Below are 17,019 nucleotides of genomic sequence, written 5' to 3'. Positions count from 1 at the left end.
GCCGCTTTTTTCCAGTAACAGAATATCACAATTCGTTCTACTTCTATGGTTTTTAGAAGATGCAGGTACAATCACTACTCTGTGTCTATCGCTTGGCTAAGTTTTGGCGAAAGAATTATTTCTCGTGTCTTAAAGTATACCAAAAGCATATTAATAAAGCCAAGCATCAAGGTTCATAAAGTGCGACAAACCTAAGAGGCTTTTTCAACGCGTAATTCTCATTCCGCTGGCGTCATCACCAGCATTCTAGTCCAGACTAAGAATTGACTTGGTATGACTGACAGACCACTCAACGGACTGGGATGGGATAAGGTGGACCCAGATCGGTGGATGCGATCGAGGCAAACTGGTCAAGATCCGGCTCCGACCCGTGGGTCTTGACTCCTAAAGCTCCGACGATTCTTCACAAATTGGAAGCTATGAAAATTTAGGCAGGTAGTCAAACTTTTCCACAAGGTTGTTCAGGGCAATTCTGTCGTGGAGAACGGAGCATACGATTGATAGGAGATCGGAGGCGAAGATAGCGCCGACGGGCGCAAGCTGAGCGTTTTGGTTGGTTGATGAAGTTTTAGCGCCCTTGCAAGCGCCTCCCCATCAGTATCGACGGTCTTGACGGGGCTTCCGAGGCATCCGTCCGATATCTGCTGCGATGAGAGTGATTGAAGGCCAATGGAGATATCACGGCACACCGAACGACTCCATAGAGTCCATACTGAAGAGGCACTATTGATTTTGTGCCCCCCCCCCTAAGCTACCGTACGCAAATAGAGCAAAGAGGAGTAAATGGTCGATGATGTGAATCAACTTGGCGAGAAGTGGGCCAACATTCTTGGATTAGTCACGAATTCACCTCTTGTAAGTGCAAGGAGGGTGAGGGAAGGTTTCACTAATCTTTTCGGTATATGTAGCCAAGCTCCCCTGGAGATCGTCGTATTCTCTTGCCACATGGTTTTTAGGTGGGGTTCCTCCATTCAATTCATCCGTTGACGCAACCTCATTCACCATGTCGCCAATGCTGCAGGCTCTCGTGAGTGGCCTTGCCCTTGCTGGCTCGGCCATTGCGGTCCCTCATGAACGGGATGTCGACTCTCTTGTCGCGTCCCAGATCTTGACGGACCCTTATGCCTATGATTTCCCTCGCCTGGGTGCCCCTGGCGCCTCCCTGTTCCCAATGCGCCTTTGCCATGGGTTTAGGCTGGAGGAGGCCAGTGTGGATGATCTGCAGAAGCGTATGAGCAATGGCTCTTTGACCAGCGTGCAGCTGTTGGACTGCTATCTCGATCGTATTTACCAGACCCAGCCTTATCTGAAGTGAGTGCAATTGGATTGTTTGATCTCTCGTAGCTCGGACCAGAACTGACTTCCCACCCAGTGCTATCCTGCAATTCAACCCGGATGCCCACGCTATTGCCCGCAAGCTGGACGAGGAGCGTGCCAAGGGCAAGGTCCGCGGTCCCCTGCACGGTATTCCTTTCATTGTCAAGGACAACATTGCCTCCAAGGACCGCATGGAGACAACCGCTGGTTGCTGGGCTCTGCTCGGAAGCGTTGTGCCTCGTGATTCCTTTGTCGTCAACGGCATGCGCAAGGCTGGTGCTCTCCTGCTGGGTAAAGGTGCGCTGAGTGAGTGGGCGGATATGCGCTCGAACAACTACTCCGAGGGTTTCACTGCCCGTGGTGGTCAGTGCCGCAGCGCCTACAACTTCACCGTCAACCCCGGTGGTAGCAGCACTGGTCCCGGTGTCGCCGTCGGTGCTAACCTGATCCCCATTGCCCTTGGCACTGAGACTGATGGAAGTGGTATGTGATTTTAACCTGTTCAATGGCTTTTTTGAACCGCCAACCACTTACTCCATTTCCAGTCATCAACCCCGCTCAGCGCAACGCTATCGTTGGTATCAAGCCCACTGTCGGCCTGACTTCTCGTGCTGGTGTTATTCCCGAGTCTCTGCACCAGGATACCGTCGGTACATTTGGTAAGACTGTCCGCGACGCGGTGTACACCCTCGATGCCATCTATGGTGTCGACACCCGTGACAACTACACTCTTGCCCAGAAGGGTCTTACTCCCAAGGGTGGCTACACCCAGTTCCTGGCCAACAAGGACGTCCTCAAGGGCGCCGTCTTCGGTCTGCCCTGGAAGTCTTTCTGGGCTCTCGGCGACGCCGAGCAGATCGCCCAGCTCGAGGAGTTGCTCGATCTGATCAAGTCTGCTGGCGCCACCATCATCAACGGCACTGAGCTCCCCCACTACAAGGACATCGTCTCCCCCTCCGGCTGGAACTGGGACTACGGCTCGACCCGTGGCTTCGCCAACGAGTCTGAGTACTCCTACATCAAGGTCGACTTCTACAACAACCTGCGCGACTACCTCGCCGAGGTCAACAACACCAACATCAAGTCCCTCGAGGATCTCGTCAAGTACAACGAGGACAACTACGGCTCCGAGGGTGGTTTCCCCGGCATTCACCCTGCCTTTGGCTCCGGCCAGGACGGCTTCATCGCCTCTCTGGAGAGCAAGGGTATCATGAACGAGACCTACTTCTCCGCACTGGAGTACTGCCGCCGCACCACCCGCGAGGAGGGTATCGACGCTGCTCTTAAGCACGGTAACCGCACCCTAGACGGCCTCCTGGTTCCTCCCGATGTTGCCCAGAGCATCCAGATCGCCGCCCAGGCTGGTTACCCCGTCATCACTGTCCCTGCTGGTACCGGCTCCGTGTCTGGCATGCCTTACGGCCTGGCTATCATGAACACTGCTTTCTCGGAGCCCACTCTGATCAAGTATGCCAGTGCTATTGAGGATCTCCAAAAGACCTCTGGCACTAAGTGGCAGCGTACTCTCCCTGAGTGGCGCGGTTACCTCCAGCGCAACCTGCCTGTGATCATGTAAATGGTCTGACTGGGGGACAGATATTCCAAGAAATTTAGACAGGGATAGGTTTATTGCATATAGACCGCTGTATAGTTGAGCATCATGTATAATTAAGGTTTATTAACTAGTACGATACTCCATACTTTCTTCCAAGGGCCCAATTATACTTAAACTCCTTCGAATAAGGGAAATCCTGCATGAATCCTGGCAATTCGCATCCTCTCAAAATCTACGTCTGGCACACGTTCTCTTATATCTTTTCTCGCGTGCGCTCTCTCTCTCGCGCGCGCGCGCTGCCCCTACATTTACGAACTGGATAAGTATATGAAGGTACATCCCCTAGTCCCTAGTTAGACCCATTTCCGTGGACTGCTACACCGAGCTACGGAGCGCCCTTGTCGGACGTACTATCATCGGAATGAACCAGGGATCGTGGTACAGTGGCAGTTCAAAATTCCGAGTCTGGAAACCAGAGAATCGGACTGGAAGTAGATATGCTTCGATCACTCTTAGGTAAAAGACTCCTGTAAATGTCTTTGAGATATCTTTCGAATCATCTTTCGAATCATCTTTCGCATCATCTTTCGAATCATTTCTCTAAATATCTTGGGAGAATAATTCCCAGCGGTGTAAGTCAATCTCATACCTGCTCATGCAAAGATTCTCAATCATGACTCTGCCAGATCGTGACGTGATGCCACCCCCGACGTCTCCAACATCGTTTGACAAGTCAGGCACCTTGCCCAGCGCTCATTTATCACACCCTGCGCCCACGCCGACAAGTCGTGCGTCGCGAGCACAATCGGAGAAGCTTGACACAAATTCTCAGACCTTCTTAAGAAGGAAGTGCAAGGGCTATCAGAAACCAATCTCCGTTGGGCTTGTGGCGCAAGATGGAGACACTGAGCGCGGAGTATGTCATTGCGATCGAGGACACCCAGGTACTACAGCACAACATTATACTGTACACAGATTGAGTGCTAACATAATACCTTACAGCGCTATAAATGGCAACAGATTGGCCTTCTCGGTGATGATATTTCCAAGGCCGACAACGCAGTTCTTCTATGCGGCACCTGCCACACCGAGTTCGATAAGACCACCGATCCAGGCTACGGGTTTTCCCTCCGACCTTGAATATTTCATTCGTTTCGAGGAGCGGGATAAAGACCGCCGTTTGATGCTTGCCAAGGGAGATCCAGAAGTGAGACGACAAGTACCAACAAGTGAACAGTACAAAGCCTATCAAGTGCAACATGGGTTGATCCAGCCCGATGCAATTGGAGGGCTACATTGTCCTGTCTTTCTCCACGACTTTCACCTCCTGGCTAATTCTGAAGTGCTGGCACCGTAACCCGATTGCAACAATCCGACAGGCGGTGGATATCTGTGGGTTGGAAACGGTTATAATCTCTTCCTGAATCTCTTTCTAACTGTCTTATGAACCATCTTTCTTGATGGCATAGATACTACTTCTGTGCACACGTATAGAACCCTACTCTAAAAGATAGAAATACTGTCACTACAAAACAACATAAAGGGTGTATCGTGGAATTAGCAATCGCGTATCGTCGCTTTGGCAATTCTCATTTTGCCTAAGCCTAGATAGATTTAGCATTCTCGCAAGTTACGAATATGCGCTACGCGCCGCACTTTTTGGGGTGGAAGATTGCCATTAGGAACCTGGTCAGTGATACGGAGCTTCCAGACATTGAGTGGACCATGCACGGAGTAGAACGTCCCGACCAGCGTTCCTGTGGGCTGAAATGTAAATCCATAAGACACGGGATTTTTGTGACCTATGGGACCAACAAGCCTTACGATAATTGGCGTTCTTGCCTTCCTTTAAATCGGACAACCAATCCTAACATCGGCGAACACGAATGGCGTACCGTCGGCGTCCGTATTCGTATTTCTCAGCCTCGGATCGCACAGGAACAGCTGCATCCTCAAGAACGGTCAGCTCATCACATAAAAATAAAACTCTCTCCCCTTTAAAATGGTCTCAACAGAACCTCTTATCTCTCTCAAAAGCTCCAGACCTTGTCACTTCATACCCTTCATCCCCAAAGCATACCTCACTCAAGCACACTCACAATGACAACACCAATAAAGAACATCGTCATAGTCGGCGGCGGAATGTGCGGTCTCGCCTCCGCAATAGCAATCGCACAAGCATTCTCTTCACACGAAATTAAACCTCAAATAACCGTCTACGAACTCCGCGACACACCCAGCACATTCGGCGGCCCAGTCAATCTCACACCCAAAGCACTACGCTGTCTCGACCAGCTAGATGTATTTGAAGAGTTGAAACGCCAGCGGTGGGGCTGTGAAGTAGACGCGATCCAGTTATTCTCAATGCGAACGGGTGGTCAAATTGCGGAGATTGATTATTCTGGCGCTGATGGAACGGGGTTCGGCGGGTATAAGGGGTGGAGGGTGATGCGATTCGACCTTTTGAAAGCCATGCTCAGTGTTGCGGAGCGGATGCCGACGGTGCGGATTTTGTATGGGAAGAAATTGACGAAGATCGATGAGGGGGATGATCAGGTTGATGTTTATTTTGAGGATGGAGGGAGCGATACTGCGGATTTAGTGCTTGGTTGTGATGGGATTCATTCGGCGACGAGGAGGGTTTTGGTTGAAGCGGATCGGGAGCCGGATTATTCTGGATGGGCGGCGGCTTATGGGTTTGTGGAGGCGAAGGAATTGTTTGCTGAGGAGGAAAAGCCGTTCTTTGAGGATACTGCGCTTGTTATGTCGAGATATGGATCTGCACTGACGACGTTCTGTGATGATGCTCGAAGCTTGATCTATACGGTGCTGTTGATGGAGATGGAGGAGCAGGGGTCAAGGGAGGGATGGAAGTCTATTGGGAAAGATCAGGAGAGAGTACGTCTGGAGGGAGTTAGGAGATCTCAGGATTCACGTATTCCGAAGATCGGGCAGATGATCGAGAAGGTCAAGGATTGGACGCTTTATCCGATCCATGTTTTGCCTCCGAATGGTCGATGGCATACGAATCGGGTTTTGTTACTAGGTGACGCTGCTCATGCGGTAAGTTGCCTCATGTTCTCCCTATTGTGTTGAAGCCTATGCTGATCCATGCGTACTTGACAGATGCCACCAAAGGGAGAAAGTATCGGCCATGCCTTCGAAGACGCAATCAAGTTTTCACGCATACTCGCTCACTATGGGAGTGAGCCTCCAAGTGTCTCATTCGAGTTCTACGAGAGTGTTCAACGCAAGAAGACTGAAGAACTTTACCAGGTTTCGTCCACTGGATGGAAGTCCAATAAAGATATAGGGACCATCGGCGGTCGGCTTCTGGAATGGTTCACACCATGGTATTTATGGTGGACTAAAGGATCTTCGGAGAAAGATCTATTGACTGACCCGACTAATATTCAGTTTCCTTGAAATGGGACTGTTTTCACCTTCTGTTGTATCTAGGACTCTTTTGATTAACGCGGAATTAATACGCTAGATATCTCAAGGCATTCGGCATCACCACATATGTCTTAGCTACAGTAGTTATCTCATGTAGAAACTTAGCAGGTAGGAATTTCCATTGCTGACTCCATGCGTTGTTTGAATGTAATCTGAATCTCATTTGGTGATCATTGAGGATATCCTGTGCTTGGTTGGGGAAATTTCCGGCCCTTGTTCTCTCCTCTTTTCTTTCACTTTCTCAGACTCGATGCTTTTGTTGGCAGATCTTTTGACTCGTGGCACATTTTATGTTCTCTTCAGATTCCACCCCTTTTCCCTTGGTGGATTCTTATCGGCTCTTGGATGTCACCGTCGGCATACCGCCTGCAGTCTCAGACATTCTCATACTCACTAGATTCTGTTGGGAATCTCGATATTCCATATTCGTGTAACTCTTGCTTCTTTCGGTCTAATACCTAGCCAGTGGGTATATGACTGATATATAAATGAGGAGCCTTGATGTTGACCGCTCATGCCAGTCACGCCATTTCGTATAGTATGCACTTCCATATATGGACATCAATCCGAGGGTGGAGCGTACAGACCTTCCAGAACCGATAACCGTTGCCATATATTACTCCACGACGACTAAGCAGAGTGTATTAATGTCTAATTTCCGGTGGCAGTTAAGTCCTTCAAGAACAGGAGCAAATGAGAGCAGAGGCTGACGGTGGACCCGATCCATCTCATCCATCTGGTCCATCTGATAGACATGTGTGGATCACCGTGGACACTGTTTAGTGCTACGCCACGCTAACCAGAATTCGGCAGGGATTGCAGATCCCTCGAGAGTCGAGACACTCTTGAGTCAAGACTGGCGGTCGCACTCCCAGGATCTGATATCATTGACGCGAAATTTGTCGACACAAAGTTGCAGACCCCTCAATGATCGACAAACTTTGATTTACACGGGGAAAGTCCCGTGCTGTGATGGCTGAGTGTTACGAGATGATCTGATCATCTGTCCGCCAGATTTGACGCCAAGACGGAGGAATTCGTCGACTTGTTGATGCTGAGAATTGCAAAACGCACCAGCCCTGATCTTGCCTGATGATGATACCCGCCTAGTCCAACCGGAAGAAATTCAGGGGAATGCAATAATAAGCTATCAGAGGCATGAACATATTGCCGGAGATGTTCCGGACGACCTTTCAACTATTTTCTCTCCTTGGGCACTCCTTTGCTGCAAGTTGCAACAGACTCACCCTTAAATTAGAGTGAAGACCGGGCTGACTTCGGGATCAGTACTGCATCGAGGCGAGTGGGTCATCGGTGATTTTGATGGTGAAACATCTTCACGCACCAAGCTGATCCTCCAACAACCTCCCCTGTGGCGCCCCTTTGCGACCTCGCCGGAGCACACTTTAATCAATTTCGAGTTGTGGAATTATTCTTCCTGATCCGCCATGCCGAGTCTATTTGGTTATGTTCCATCTTCGAGACTAGTGCTGTTGATGGAATATACTCCGGACTCCACCCGACTAGCTTGATCCAGTCGTGACCTTGACCGCGTGGTTACTGATCCTCATCCGGCAAACTGGTCTGAGCTGCACCGGCGCCGAAGCTTCGCCCAGATTTACCCGGCTCTTCACCTACGTGGACTTGCTCTCCCCACCCTTTCTCTCCTCCCCGCCGGCCGGTCGTCCGAATCGAACTAAACTGCCCCTGGCGACTACTCCGCAATGGCAGCTATCCCTCTCGTGGTTGTTTATCAGCCTTGTCCCTATTCGCCGGTCCATCGGCGGTATGACCAGCATCGCTCCAATAACCCTGTGGTCCATTGGAATTCGGAAACAAGAGAATGACTAAATTTGGACCCAGGAGTGTATGGTGGGTAGTTGTGGATGCCAGAGCCAAGAACTCATGCGGCACTACTATCACTGCCGTTGTTTGACACTAATGTTCGTCTCATCGTCTAGTGCTCTCTTGGGAGGTATATAAGAAGCATGCTGTATGCCCGATTAATACCTCTCTCGTACCCCACCCCTCCTTTCATTTTTAATTTCTCTTTGGGCCTTCGTTGTCACCATGAAGTTCACTGCATTGATTGCAGCTTTCGCTGCCCACGCTGCTGCTATCAGCGTGTCTGGCGCCGCAGAGGGTTTCGCCAAGGGCGTCACTGGTGGTGGCTCTGCTACTCCTGTCTACCCTTCTACCACCAGCGAGCTGGTCTCGTACCTTGGTGATAGCCAGGCTCGTGTTATTGTCCTAACCAAGACCTTTGACTTCCGTGGCACCGAGGGTACCGCTACCGGCACTGGCTGCGCTCCCTGGGGCACCGCGTCTGCTTGCCAGGTTGCCATTGACCAGAACTCCTGGTGTAAGAACTACGAGTCGAGCGCTCCCTCTGTCTCTGTTTCCTAGTAAGTGGAATCCTTGCTTGGGGAAACAGCCGATGCCATATACTGACAATCTACAAAGTGACAAGGCCGGTACACTCGGTATTACTGTCGCCTCCCACAAGACCATCCTGGGTTCCGGTTCTGCCGGTATCATCAAGGGTAAGGGTCTGCGTATCGTCAGCGGTGCTAGCAACATCATCATCCAGTACGTACACCTTCGAGCCCAGCAATTGCGAATACCTCTTAACAAATACCTTTCTAGGAACATCGCCATCACCGACATCAACCCCAAGTACGTCTGGGGTGGTGATGCCATCACCATCGACAACAGCGACATGGTCTGGATCGACCACGTTACTACTGCTCGCATTGGCCGTCAGCACATCGTCCTGGGTACCGAGGCCTCCAAGCGCGTGACCATCTCCAACAGCTACATCAACGGTGCCTCCGACTACTCCGCTACCTGCGACGGCTACCACTACTGGGGTATCTACCTCGACGGCTCCAACGACTACGTCACCCTGAAGGGCAACTACATCTACCACACTAGCGGTCGTGCCCCTAAGGTCCAGGGCAGCACTCTCCTGCACGCCGTAAGCAAGCCCTTGCCCTCTCCTGTCTATCCAACCCATCAACAAAGAAAATACATATTGACTAACTTCTCCTCTCCAGGTCAACAACTACTGGTACGACAACTCCGGCCACGCCTTCGAGATCGGTTCCGGCGGCTACGTCCTCGCCGAGGGCAACGTCTTCCAGAACATCGATACCGTCGTCGAGTCCCCCATCAGCGGCCAGCTGTTCACCTCCCCCTCCACCTCCGCCAACACCGCCTGCAGCAACTACCTCGGCCGTGTCTGCCAGATCAACGGATTCGGTAGCTCCGGCACCTTCAGCCAGTCTGATACTGGCTTCTTCTCCAAGTTCTCGGGCCAGAACATTGCTTCTGCTACTGCTTACACCTCTGTGGTGTCCAGCGTTAACTCTAATGCTGGTCAGGGTAAGCTGTAAGCTGTAAGCTGGTCTTATAGCTTGAGTCTGGGAGGTAGAGTGGAGTGTTAGGGGTTGAAGGTGGGGTGGTCGTTTTTGGTTGAGCAGATGGGAAGGATGTTGCGTCTTCGTGTATTCTAGATATGGGGGTGATTACTTTCGAATCGGATGTGTTACTTATCATCCAGGATTTAGTTGATCATAGTGGGATTCTCTACTTGAGAATCTCTTTGCATCATAATAAAACTCACTCCCTTGAAATGGAAGTCCAAGCCCACAACAAGAGGAATATCATTGGAAGTCTCTCTTAGTCTACATTATCGCCTACAAGAGAAAATATGTTCGAAATCGAGAATCCTTGCATTAGTATATACGCCCATCGCCCGCTAAGAGATAAAGTCATGGGTCACACCGAGTCACAATCGAGTGCCTTCGTAACGATATTGATCAAGCGCCCACCAATATCATCAACAATAATGCAATGCCCAAAAAGCAGAGTCAAAGAAAATAAAAGCATGCGGTCTCAGTTTAGTTGACAATGATCAAGCCAGGCCCAGCGAGGGTCCACTGAGCCACGCTGCTTGCATCAGTGAAAGGACCACTAGACTTGGTCACTGCAGCGATAGTCAACCCATTCATTTCATTCTCTTCGAAGGGGAAAAGAGCCTCCGCCTGAACCTCCTTGCCGTTCCGACTGACGAAGCGGAGTGGCTCCACGATGGGCAGGTTCTGCTGGTTGATATAAGTCAACCACAGCGAGTGGTCAGCCTCATGATCGGGATCGTTGAACTGGACAGTGATGTTTTGATCCTGAGGGCCGGGAGTCGAAAGAATCTTCAAGCCTTCGAAGGTTCGCAAGGGGATCTCATTGATATTGGGGCAACTACCTGGCACAACAAAGTCTTGGATGGCAGTAAAGGCAAAGTTGAGGTCGCTGGTAGTTAAGAAAGGCAGTTCACTGGGGATTTTGCCCTGGCTTGCACGGAACCATCCCTGTTGTTCACCTTCCTGACCAATGACGGAGGCAATCTCGCGAGCGAGATCGACATCACGCCCGAGGGCAAAGCGTTCCACCACATCCTGCAGGGTACCCAAGACGACATCGGTGAAAGTCGCAGCGAGTGCAATGGCAGACTTGAAGTCCGAAATGGGGAAAGTGTACTCGCAAGGCTGGATCTTGTTCACCTTGAAGTGTTCCAAGGCATCGTTGGCACGGAGAGCATGAAGTTCCTCTTGCTGAAAGACGAGGACTGTCAGTGAATGAGAAATTTGGATATGGACATTTTTAATACATACGGCAAGAATAGCCTTCAAGGCATCCAAGACCTTGACATGGTCTTCCTCCTCATCAATGTCATAGCCCTCGACTTTGTTGGTGATGTTTGTGATAAGCTCATTGAAGAATGCAACTTCAAAGAGCTCGTTGAATGCAATCAACTTCAGATTCACAATGCCCTCGCTGCTGATCACTGGTGGAGGAGGACCATTTGGCAGAGTACCATGAGCAGCTTGCTCGATAAGCTTCACCTGGTCGGGACTCGGGGAGGGCATTCCATCAGGCAGTTGATTCTTGCCAAAAGGAGCTGGAGCAGCCGCGGCAAACAATGCCAGGCTCGAAAGAGCAACGGTAATGTCGAGAATGCGCATGTTGATTATGTATAGAAGTTGTTTGTAATATGAATTGGTAAGGGTAGGTGTAACCAAGAGGATGTCTTGGGAAGAATGGAAGTTGAAGTACGGATTTCAATAAAGCCGAGAATGATGCGAGAAAGAATGAGAACGAAGAGCAGAAGACGAGGGCATCGCAGACTGTAAATAGTCGACCGGTCGGGTTCAACGGGCAGGCTCATTGCTGGGGAAGGAGCTTCCTGCAAGCGCGTCCAACCGCCTCTGCAAAGCCGTTGATTAGCTGTCAGCACCATCATTGCCATCGCGGAAGCTCCAGGAACTCGTCTGTGTGAGGCGCTGTGTGACTGCGGAATTAAATTTAGTTGCCCAAGCAGGAAGGCTGGGTTACTATCCCCGCTTCTCTTGGGGTGACAGCATGTATGATTTGCGATCTTGAGATAATTTTTCTCCGTTCTGTTAGAGCTGGACCTAGATCTATGGGTAGTAAACCAGCCACCACCAAGCTATTATTGTGACATTGTTGTCAGGTTATGGCGGTTGCGGCTGTGCAATAACCCGATCGCGGAAATGCGCGTTTATTGTTAGTCGGAGGCCCTGGGCGGCTTATTATTGTTAAGCTTCGGCCGTTGGGCGCCGGCCTAAGAAAAGCGCATCAGCTTAGTGGGGGCAGAAATGATTTGAGAAACAGAACTCTCTGTGACAATTACTTCTTCAGTAACCATTTTATTGTACAGATGAAAGACTCGAAATAGCTCAAGTCGCTGTGATGTCTTCTTGTAAACATACTAAAGAGGGTGGTTATTTTGAGAGACAAGAAAACCTAAACAAATTCATTAAACTCCTACAACGAGTCGGGTATAATTGGGTAGGTAAGGCTCGGGTCATCATCATCCCCAACAGGTAAAAGCACTTAGGCAGCAGAATATTTAAGCAGCCCTCTCATGATGAGTTGCTTCAACCTCTTTTTCAACTTGATACATATCAACATGGGCCACGGCTGCATCCTCACCGTCGAAGATCTTGGCCAGCTCTTCGAGAGTAGGTCCGCGAGTCTCAACGTAGAAGAAGTAGACGAAGAGAAGCTCAATGAAGATCCAGATCTGGTAAAGTGTTAGTGAGAATTCCGCTTGGACTGGTAAAGAATATCTAATTAAGGCAGTACATACCGTGTAGATGAGGGACAAGTTCCAGTGGTGGGGCAGGTTCTCCCAGGCGATTGGGTTGGTGTAGCTGGGAATCATCGGTCAGTACAGCAACGTCAGATGGGAGAGTGGGGCTGCTTACTTTCCAAGGACTAACGAGGCTTGGACAGTCAGGTTCATAATCATGATACCCTTGGCACGGAGTCGGTAGGGCAGGATCTCGAGCGAATAAGCGACCAGCAGTCCGGACCACGCAATGGCATAGAAGACAGAGAACAGCCACACGAAGACAACCTGGGGATAGCCCGAGGTCTTGACATCCTGAGTCTTTTCATACACCGAGGAAGTGACTGTCCACGCAAGGAACATAAGAACCATGCCCGCAGTGGAAATCAGGAAGAGAGGTCGACGTCCAACTCGGTCGACAAAGAATGCACTGCTAATACTGACCACCAAACTCAACAAAGTTTGACCACCGTTCAGCTTGGGACATTGTCAGCATTCATGGACAAGTCTATGAGAGTTAGAGACGATCTAGTGCATACCGGAATCTTCTTGGTCTGCTCAGTGATACCCATGCTGTTGTAGATCAAGCTAGTGTAGTTGCTGAATAAGGCATTGCCACTATACTGCGAGATAATTCCAAGGGAAACCAGGAGAGCCAGACGATAGCGGTTGCCCCGGGTTCGCATGAAGTCCAGGTAGCTGCTATTCTTCTGGTAAGTCATCTCCAGACGGATGGTCTCCTTGATTTCACGGTACTCGAATTGAACAGTGGCATTGTACTCATCGCCGTTACCGTGGTAGTAAGCCAGGGTTTGGAGAGCCTCGTCGTATCGCTCCTTGGAAATCAACCAACGGGGAGACTCCGGGACCCCTGCCACACGATTAGATATGTTCGAATTCAAGATTACTGGAGCACTTACACCAGATCAGAGCAATCTGAATCACGGCGGGGAAAACCTGGAGAATAGTCAAGCTCCTCCAGGACCAATCGTTCTCAATGTACATCGTGCCCCATGCAATCCATGCGACAACTATACTTGACGTCAGTAGTGTAATGTATAGCCAAAACATTGGTACATACCCAATGCGCCAAGGTTCCACAAGCAGTTGTAGATGGTAGTGACTTTGCCACGGTGTTGGGGATGGCAGATCTCAGTGAGAAGCACTGGTGAGGCCATCTGGGCCAGACTGTTGCCGAAGCCAAGGAACAGGCGACCGGCAACGTACACTGTTGATCAACGTCAGCAATTGTCGCGTTTCTTAGAACGAACAGCAGGTACATACTGCCATAATCCTTGCAGAATGCGCCAAGAAATCCACCGAGAATCATCAGAAGACAGCCGATGATGATGGGGAGCTTACGGCCCCAGCGATCGGCCATGTATGGGCTATAAAGATGAAGTTATAAGATGTTTGTTTTGTGAGTAATAGGACTCATTCACATACACAAATGGGAAACTGGCCAAACTACCAATCTGGTAGATCGCATTCATCAAACCCAGCTTAGAGCCGGAAGGAGTATTGAAAAATTGCTGCCATGAATCCAAGTTCTGGGAGGTGTTAAGCATCATTCTGTATTATGCAATTAGCTTAGATTAACTCCATATCCAATGGGATCGTTCAGGCTTACCCATCGTAACCGGTAGTCGCAGAGGCGACGCAAAGAACAGAGGCCCAGAAGTACAGCCTTCGCAGACCGGGTTCACGCCACCATTTGACCTCCTCAAGGATGGGCATCTCGGCCTGGGCGACCTCGACCTCCCCCTTGAGGGCGGACTGTCCTACGGCGAGAGGCATGATGCCGATAGACAATTTTCAACGGCGATAAACGTTATACTGATGAGTTGAAGTCTTGGTCAATGCAACAAGACACACGCTAGGAGGTCCTGAGAACGAGGTAAATTGTTCTGTCGCGGGCTACCCCAGCCCTTTAAGCCCCTTGGAATCCACCATCCTAAAACCCTGGACTGTGAGATTAACCGGCAAATATCGCGTGGCGTTCTGGAACCTTACCCCAGCTTTTCTCGATTGGGACTAGGCCTTGTTCTCAAAAATCCAAAGTTTCATCTCACGAGGGGAAAGGTTGTCCAAGGGGGGTCACGCTAGTCAATAGACATCGCGTGCAACGGCCATCCTTGAGGCCGAGCAGACCATTGGTGCATTTTTTTTTGGCTAATTTAGCTTCTCGGCAATTGAAGCCTTGCCCTGAAAGGAAGAGTCTGAGAAAAATTACCAGGGTTCGCTTGGAAGAGAATTGTACCAAGCCCGGCATCCCTCCTTGCCAAGGGTTGCCAACATGACCATTTCACCCGAGACGTGGAGGAGATTGGGTTGATAGTTGTTTGGAGTGAAACGAGGGTGAATTGGCACTGTATAATCTGGCTATATGGCTGGACAGGACACATTCCATGGTTCAGTCCCTCGTGGATGTTCGCTGAACAGTTCACTCCCTCAAAAATTGGTTCGAGAAGGTTTCGATGCTCTGAACACGAGCGTGTCGGGTCCCCCACATTTCGTTTAGCACGGTCGGCCGGGCCGAGGCCCACTAGGCGATCGATAATCCACAGATAATCATGACAATGTAGTCACAAATTCACAATAGTGTATGTACTAGTGTTGGTTTCAACGGACCAGCCCCGTTTCCTTAAAGTCAAGCGAGATTCAGAGGCGTTCGGGTGTAAATGAGGTTTCTCGTATCAAACCAGTGGGATATTTGAAAATCTGTGAAACTGTGGTCTGAGAGCACAAGGTTACCCTCATACAGCTGGGAAGCAATTGCCCAGTCTGCTTCAGCGGGGAGCAAATTCCGTGACCAAATGAGCTGACCATAAAGGCAGTTGGGTTTTGACTAGCCTGGGGATAATGATGCAGGCAAAGGATCGGTCAAGAGTTTGAGCCAATCTCACGAGGTCCATGAGTCGTATAATGAGCCCAAACGAACCAGGGGGAAGCCTGACCCGGTTAGTTCCCACCAGTGGCGCAGGACGCCGCCAATTGCGGGGAGGAGCAAACGGAGAATGGTCCAGGGTGACAAAGTCAAAGTTGGATATTCATTTTAGCCGGAATCACCCTTGGCAACGCCATTGAGTAACAGAAATCAGAGTCAAACAGAGTTGGACAGTACCATTGTCAATGTTTGACTCTCGCTAAACAGGCAAGGACAACCCATTCTGGATGCAATGAATGACTCAGACTCAATGGAAGGTGCAGTGCTTTGTCAGCTTCGTGACTCGCTGGAACCATTTCCCATAACTTCGAGAGAAACCATAACATCGTGCAAGTAACAGACAGAAGTTCATTCCATATCCTTTGATTTAACGACATCATGGCCTCGAACAATGAACCGAAAGACTACAAGCTCTCTCAGGAGCAGATCGACCATTTCATGCGACATGGCTACGTGCGCCTGACCAACTGCTTCTCCCGAGCTAAGGCAGCCGAGTGGACGGCAGATGTTTGGACGCGACTTGGCTACTCCCCTACAGACAAGTCAACCTGGACTGCCGAACGAATTAATATGCCCGAACACAAGTCGGAGCCCGTACAGACCTTCGCCCCCAAAGCATGGGCCGCCATCTGTGAGCTGCTTGGTGGCGAGGACCGCGTGGCGGCGCACTCGGCCACCTGGAACGATGCCCTAATCGTCAATCTTGGCACGGAGGAGTCCCAGGGGAAATGGCCCCATCCGTCTGAGCTGCAAGGATGGCATGTCGATGGTGATTTTTTCATCCATTTCCTTGATTCGCCTGAGCAGGGGTTGCTGGTCATCCCTCTGTTTACCGACATCATAGAACATGCCGGTGGCACTATGATCTGTTCTGATGGCATCAAGAGGATAGCCCAGCATTTAGTACGCACAACTGGCTTGGCGATTCTGATTTATCCCTGTCGTTTTGCTAACCTGACTTGGCGATAGTACAATCATCCGGAAGGAGTCTCCCCATACATGGTTCCTCGCGCCCAGCCTGATGACCAGAGTGGTGCCTGCTATGACAGAGTCATCAAAGAATGTCATGAGTTCCACGAGATGACCGGCAACGTGGGTGATGTGATTCTCCTTCATCCGTTGATGCTCCATTCCGCCTCGGTCAACAGTCTGAGAATTCCGCGGATCATCACCAATCCTCCGGTTTCGCTGAATGCGCCTTTCAACTTTGACCGGGAAGATCCAAGCCAGTACAGTATCGTGGAAAAGAAGACACTGCAAGAGCTTGGAAAAGATCGCCTCCACGGTTGGACTATCAAGGGTGGTAGGGATGCTGTGACTCCCGCAAGACTCAAGGCCCAGGCACGGATGAAAGAGCAGGAACTAGAACGCCTCAAGGCATCTCCTGAGACTTCAGGTACATCCGCCCCCACTCCACCTCAAGTCCCTCTGAGTACAAACCCAGGTCAAGCCACGCGTCGCCGCGAGAAATGCAGTCTCATGTGAAACTGGGATCCTTGCAGGCCTCCTTTTTTTGCTTCTTTCAGCCTGAATACCCATACCTTCCACACTCATTGAATTATTTGCTTATTCTTGAATTTTTGTTTTGCCAGT

General features: G+C 50.3%; 7 protein-coding genes across 7 annotated transcripts; 5 read left to right on the top strand and 2 right to left on the bottom strand.

Annotated features, from left to right (window-relative positions):
• Positions 1-1,003: 1,003 nt before the first annotated feature.
• Positions 1,004-2,893, top strand: N7473_012033 (putative amidase; the record flags this gene model as incomplete). Its single annotated transcript, XM_057157972.1, has 3 exons — positions 1,004-1,311; positions 1,373-1,800; positions 1,863-2,893. 3 exons carry the CDS (start codon positions 1,004-1,006, stop codon positions 2,891-2,893), a joined length of 1,767 nt encoding a protein of 588 aa, XP_057003822.1.
• A 652-nt stretch (positions 2,894-3,545) lies between these two features.
• N7473_012032 (uncharacterized protein) lies at positions 3,546-4,012 on the top strand (the record flags this gene model as incomplete). Its single annotated transcript, XM_057157971.1, has 2 exons — positions 3,546-3,788; positions 3,875-4,012. The coding sequence occupies 2 exons, from the start codon at positions 3,546-3,548 to the stop codon at positions 4,010-4,012; spliced, it is 381 nt and encodes a 126-aa protein (XP_057003821.1).
• Positions 4,013-4,972: 960 nt separating this feature from the next.
• Positions 4,973-6,298, top strand: N7473_012031 (FAD-dependent oxidoreductase; the record flags this gene model as incomplete). Its single annotated transcript, XM_057157970.1, has 2 exons — positions 4,973-5,935; positions 5,999-6,298. 2 exons carry the CDS (start codon positions 4,973-4,975, stop codon positions 6,296-6,298), a joined length of 1,263 nt encoding a protein of 420 aa, XP_057003820.1.
• Positions 6,299-8,398: 2,100 nt separating this feature from the next.
• On the top strand, positions 8,399-9,723 carry N7473_012030 (polysaccharide lyase family 1 protein; the record flags this gene model as incomplete). Its single annotated transcript, XM_057157969.1, has 4 exons — positions 8,399-8,733; positions 8,792-8,917; positions 8,975-9,305; positions 9,385-9,723. The coding sequence occupies 4 exons, from the start codon at positions 8,399-8,401 to the stop codon at positions 9,721-9,723; spliced, it is 1,131 nt and encodes a 376-aa protein (XP_057003819.1).
• Positions 9,724-10,230: 507 nt separating this feature from the next.
• N7473_012029 (putative sexual development protein (LsdA)) lies at positions 10,231-11,349 on the bottom strand (the record flags this gene model as incomplete). Its single annotated transcript, XM_057157968.1, has 2 exons — positions 10,231-10,938; positions 10,999-11,349. 2 exons carry the CDS (start codon positions 11,347-11,349, stop codon positions 10,231-10,233), a joined length of 1,059 nt encoding a protein of 352 aa, XP_057003818.1.
• A 908-nt stretch (positions 11,350-12,257) lies between these two features.
• Positions 12,258-14,276, bottom strand: N7473_012028 (putative MFS hexose transporter; the record flags this gene model as incomplete). Its single annotated transcript, XM_057157967.1, has 9 exons — positions 12,258-12,431; positions 12,498-12,561; positions 12,616-12,956; positions 13,019-13,350; positions 13,400-13,510; positions 13,561-13,707; positions 13,764-13,867; positions 13,926-14,051; positions 14,110-14,276. The coding sequence occupies 9 exons, from the start codon at positions 14,274-14,276 to the stop codon at positions 12,258-12,260; spliced, it is 1,566 nt and encodes a 521-aa protein (XP_057003817.1).
• Positions 14,277-15,804: 1,528 nt separating this feature from the next.
• N7473_012027 (uncharacterized protein) lies at positions 15,805-16,911 on the top strand (the record flags this gene model as incomplete). The annotated part of the gene is made up of 2 exons (XM_057157966.1): positions 15,805-16,329; positions 16,396-16,911. The coding sequence occupies 2 exons, from the start codon at positions 15,805-15,807 to the stop codon at positions 16,909-16,911; spliced, it is 1,041 nt and encodes a 346-aa protein (XP_057003816.1).
• Positions 16,912-17,019: the final 108 nt, after the last annotated feature.

This window comes from Penicillium subrubescens (assembly GCF_028828155.1).
Source record: "Penicillium subrubescens strain IBT 31985 chromosome Unknown utg000010l_segment0_segment0, whole genome shotgun sequence".
Classification (NCBI taxonomy): domain Eukaryota; kingdom Fungi; phylum Ascomycota; class Eurotiomycetes; order Eurotiales; family Aspergillaceae; genus Penicillium; species Penicillium subrubescens.
This window is presented reverse-complemented; position numbering and strand designations above follow the sequence as displayed.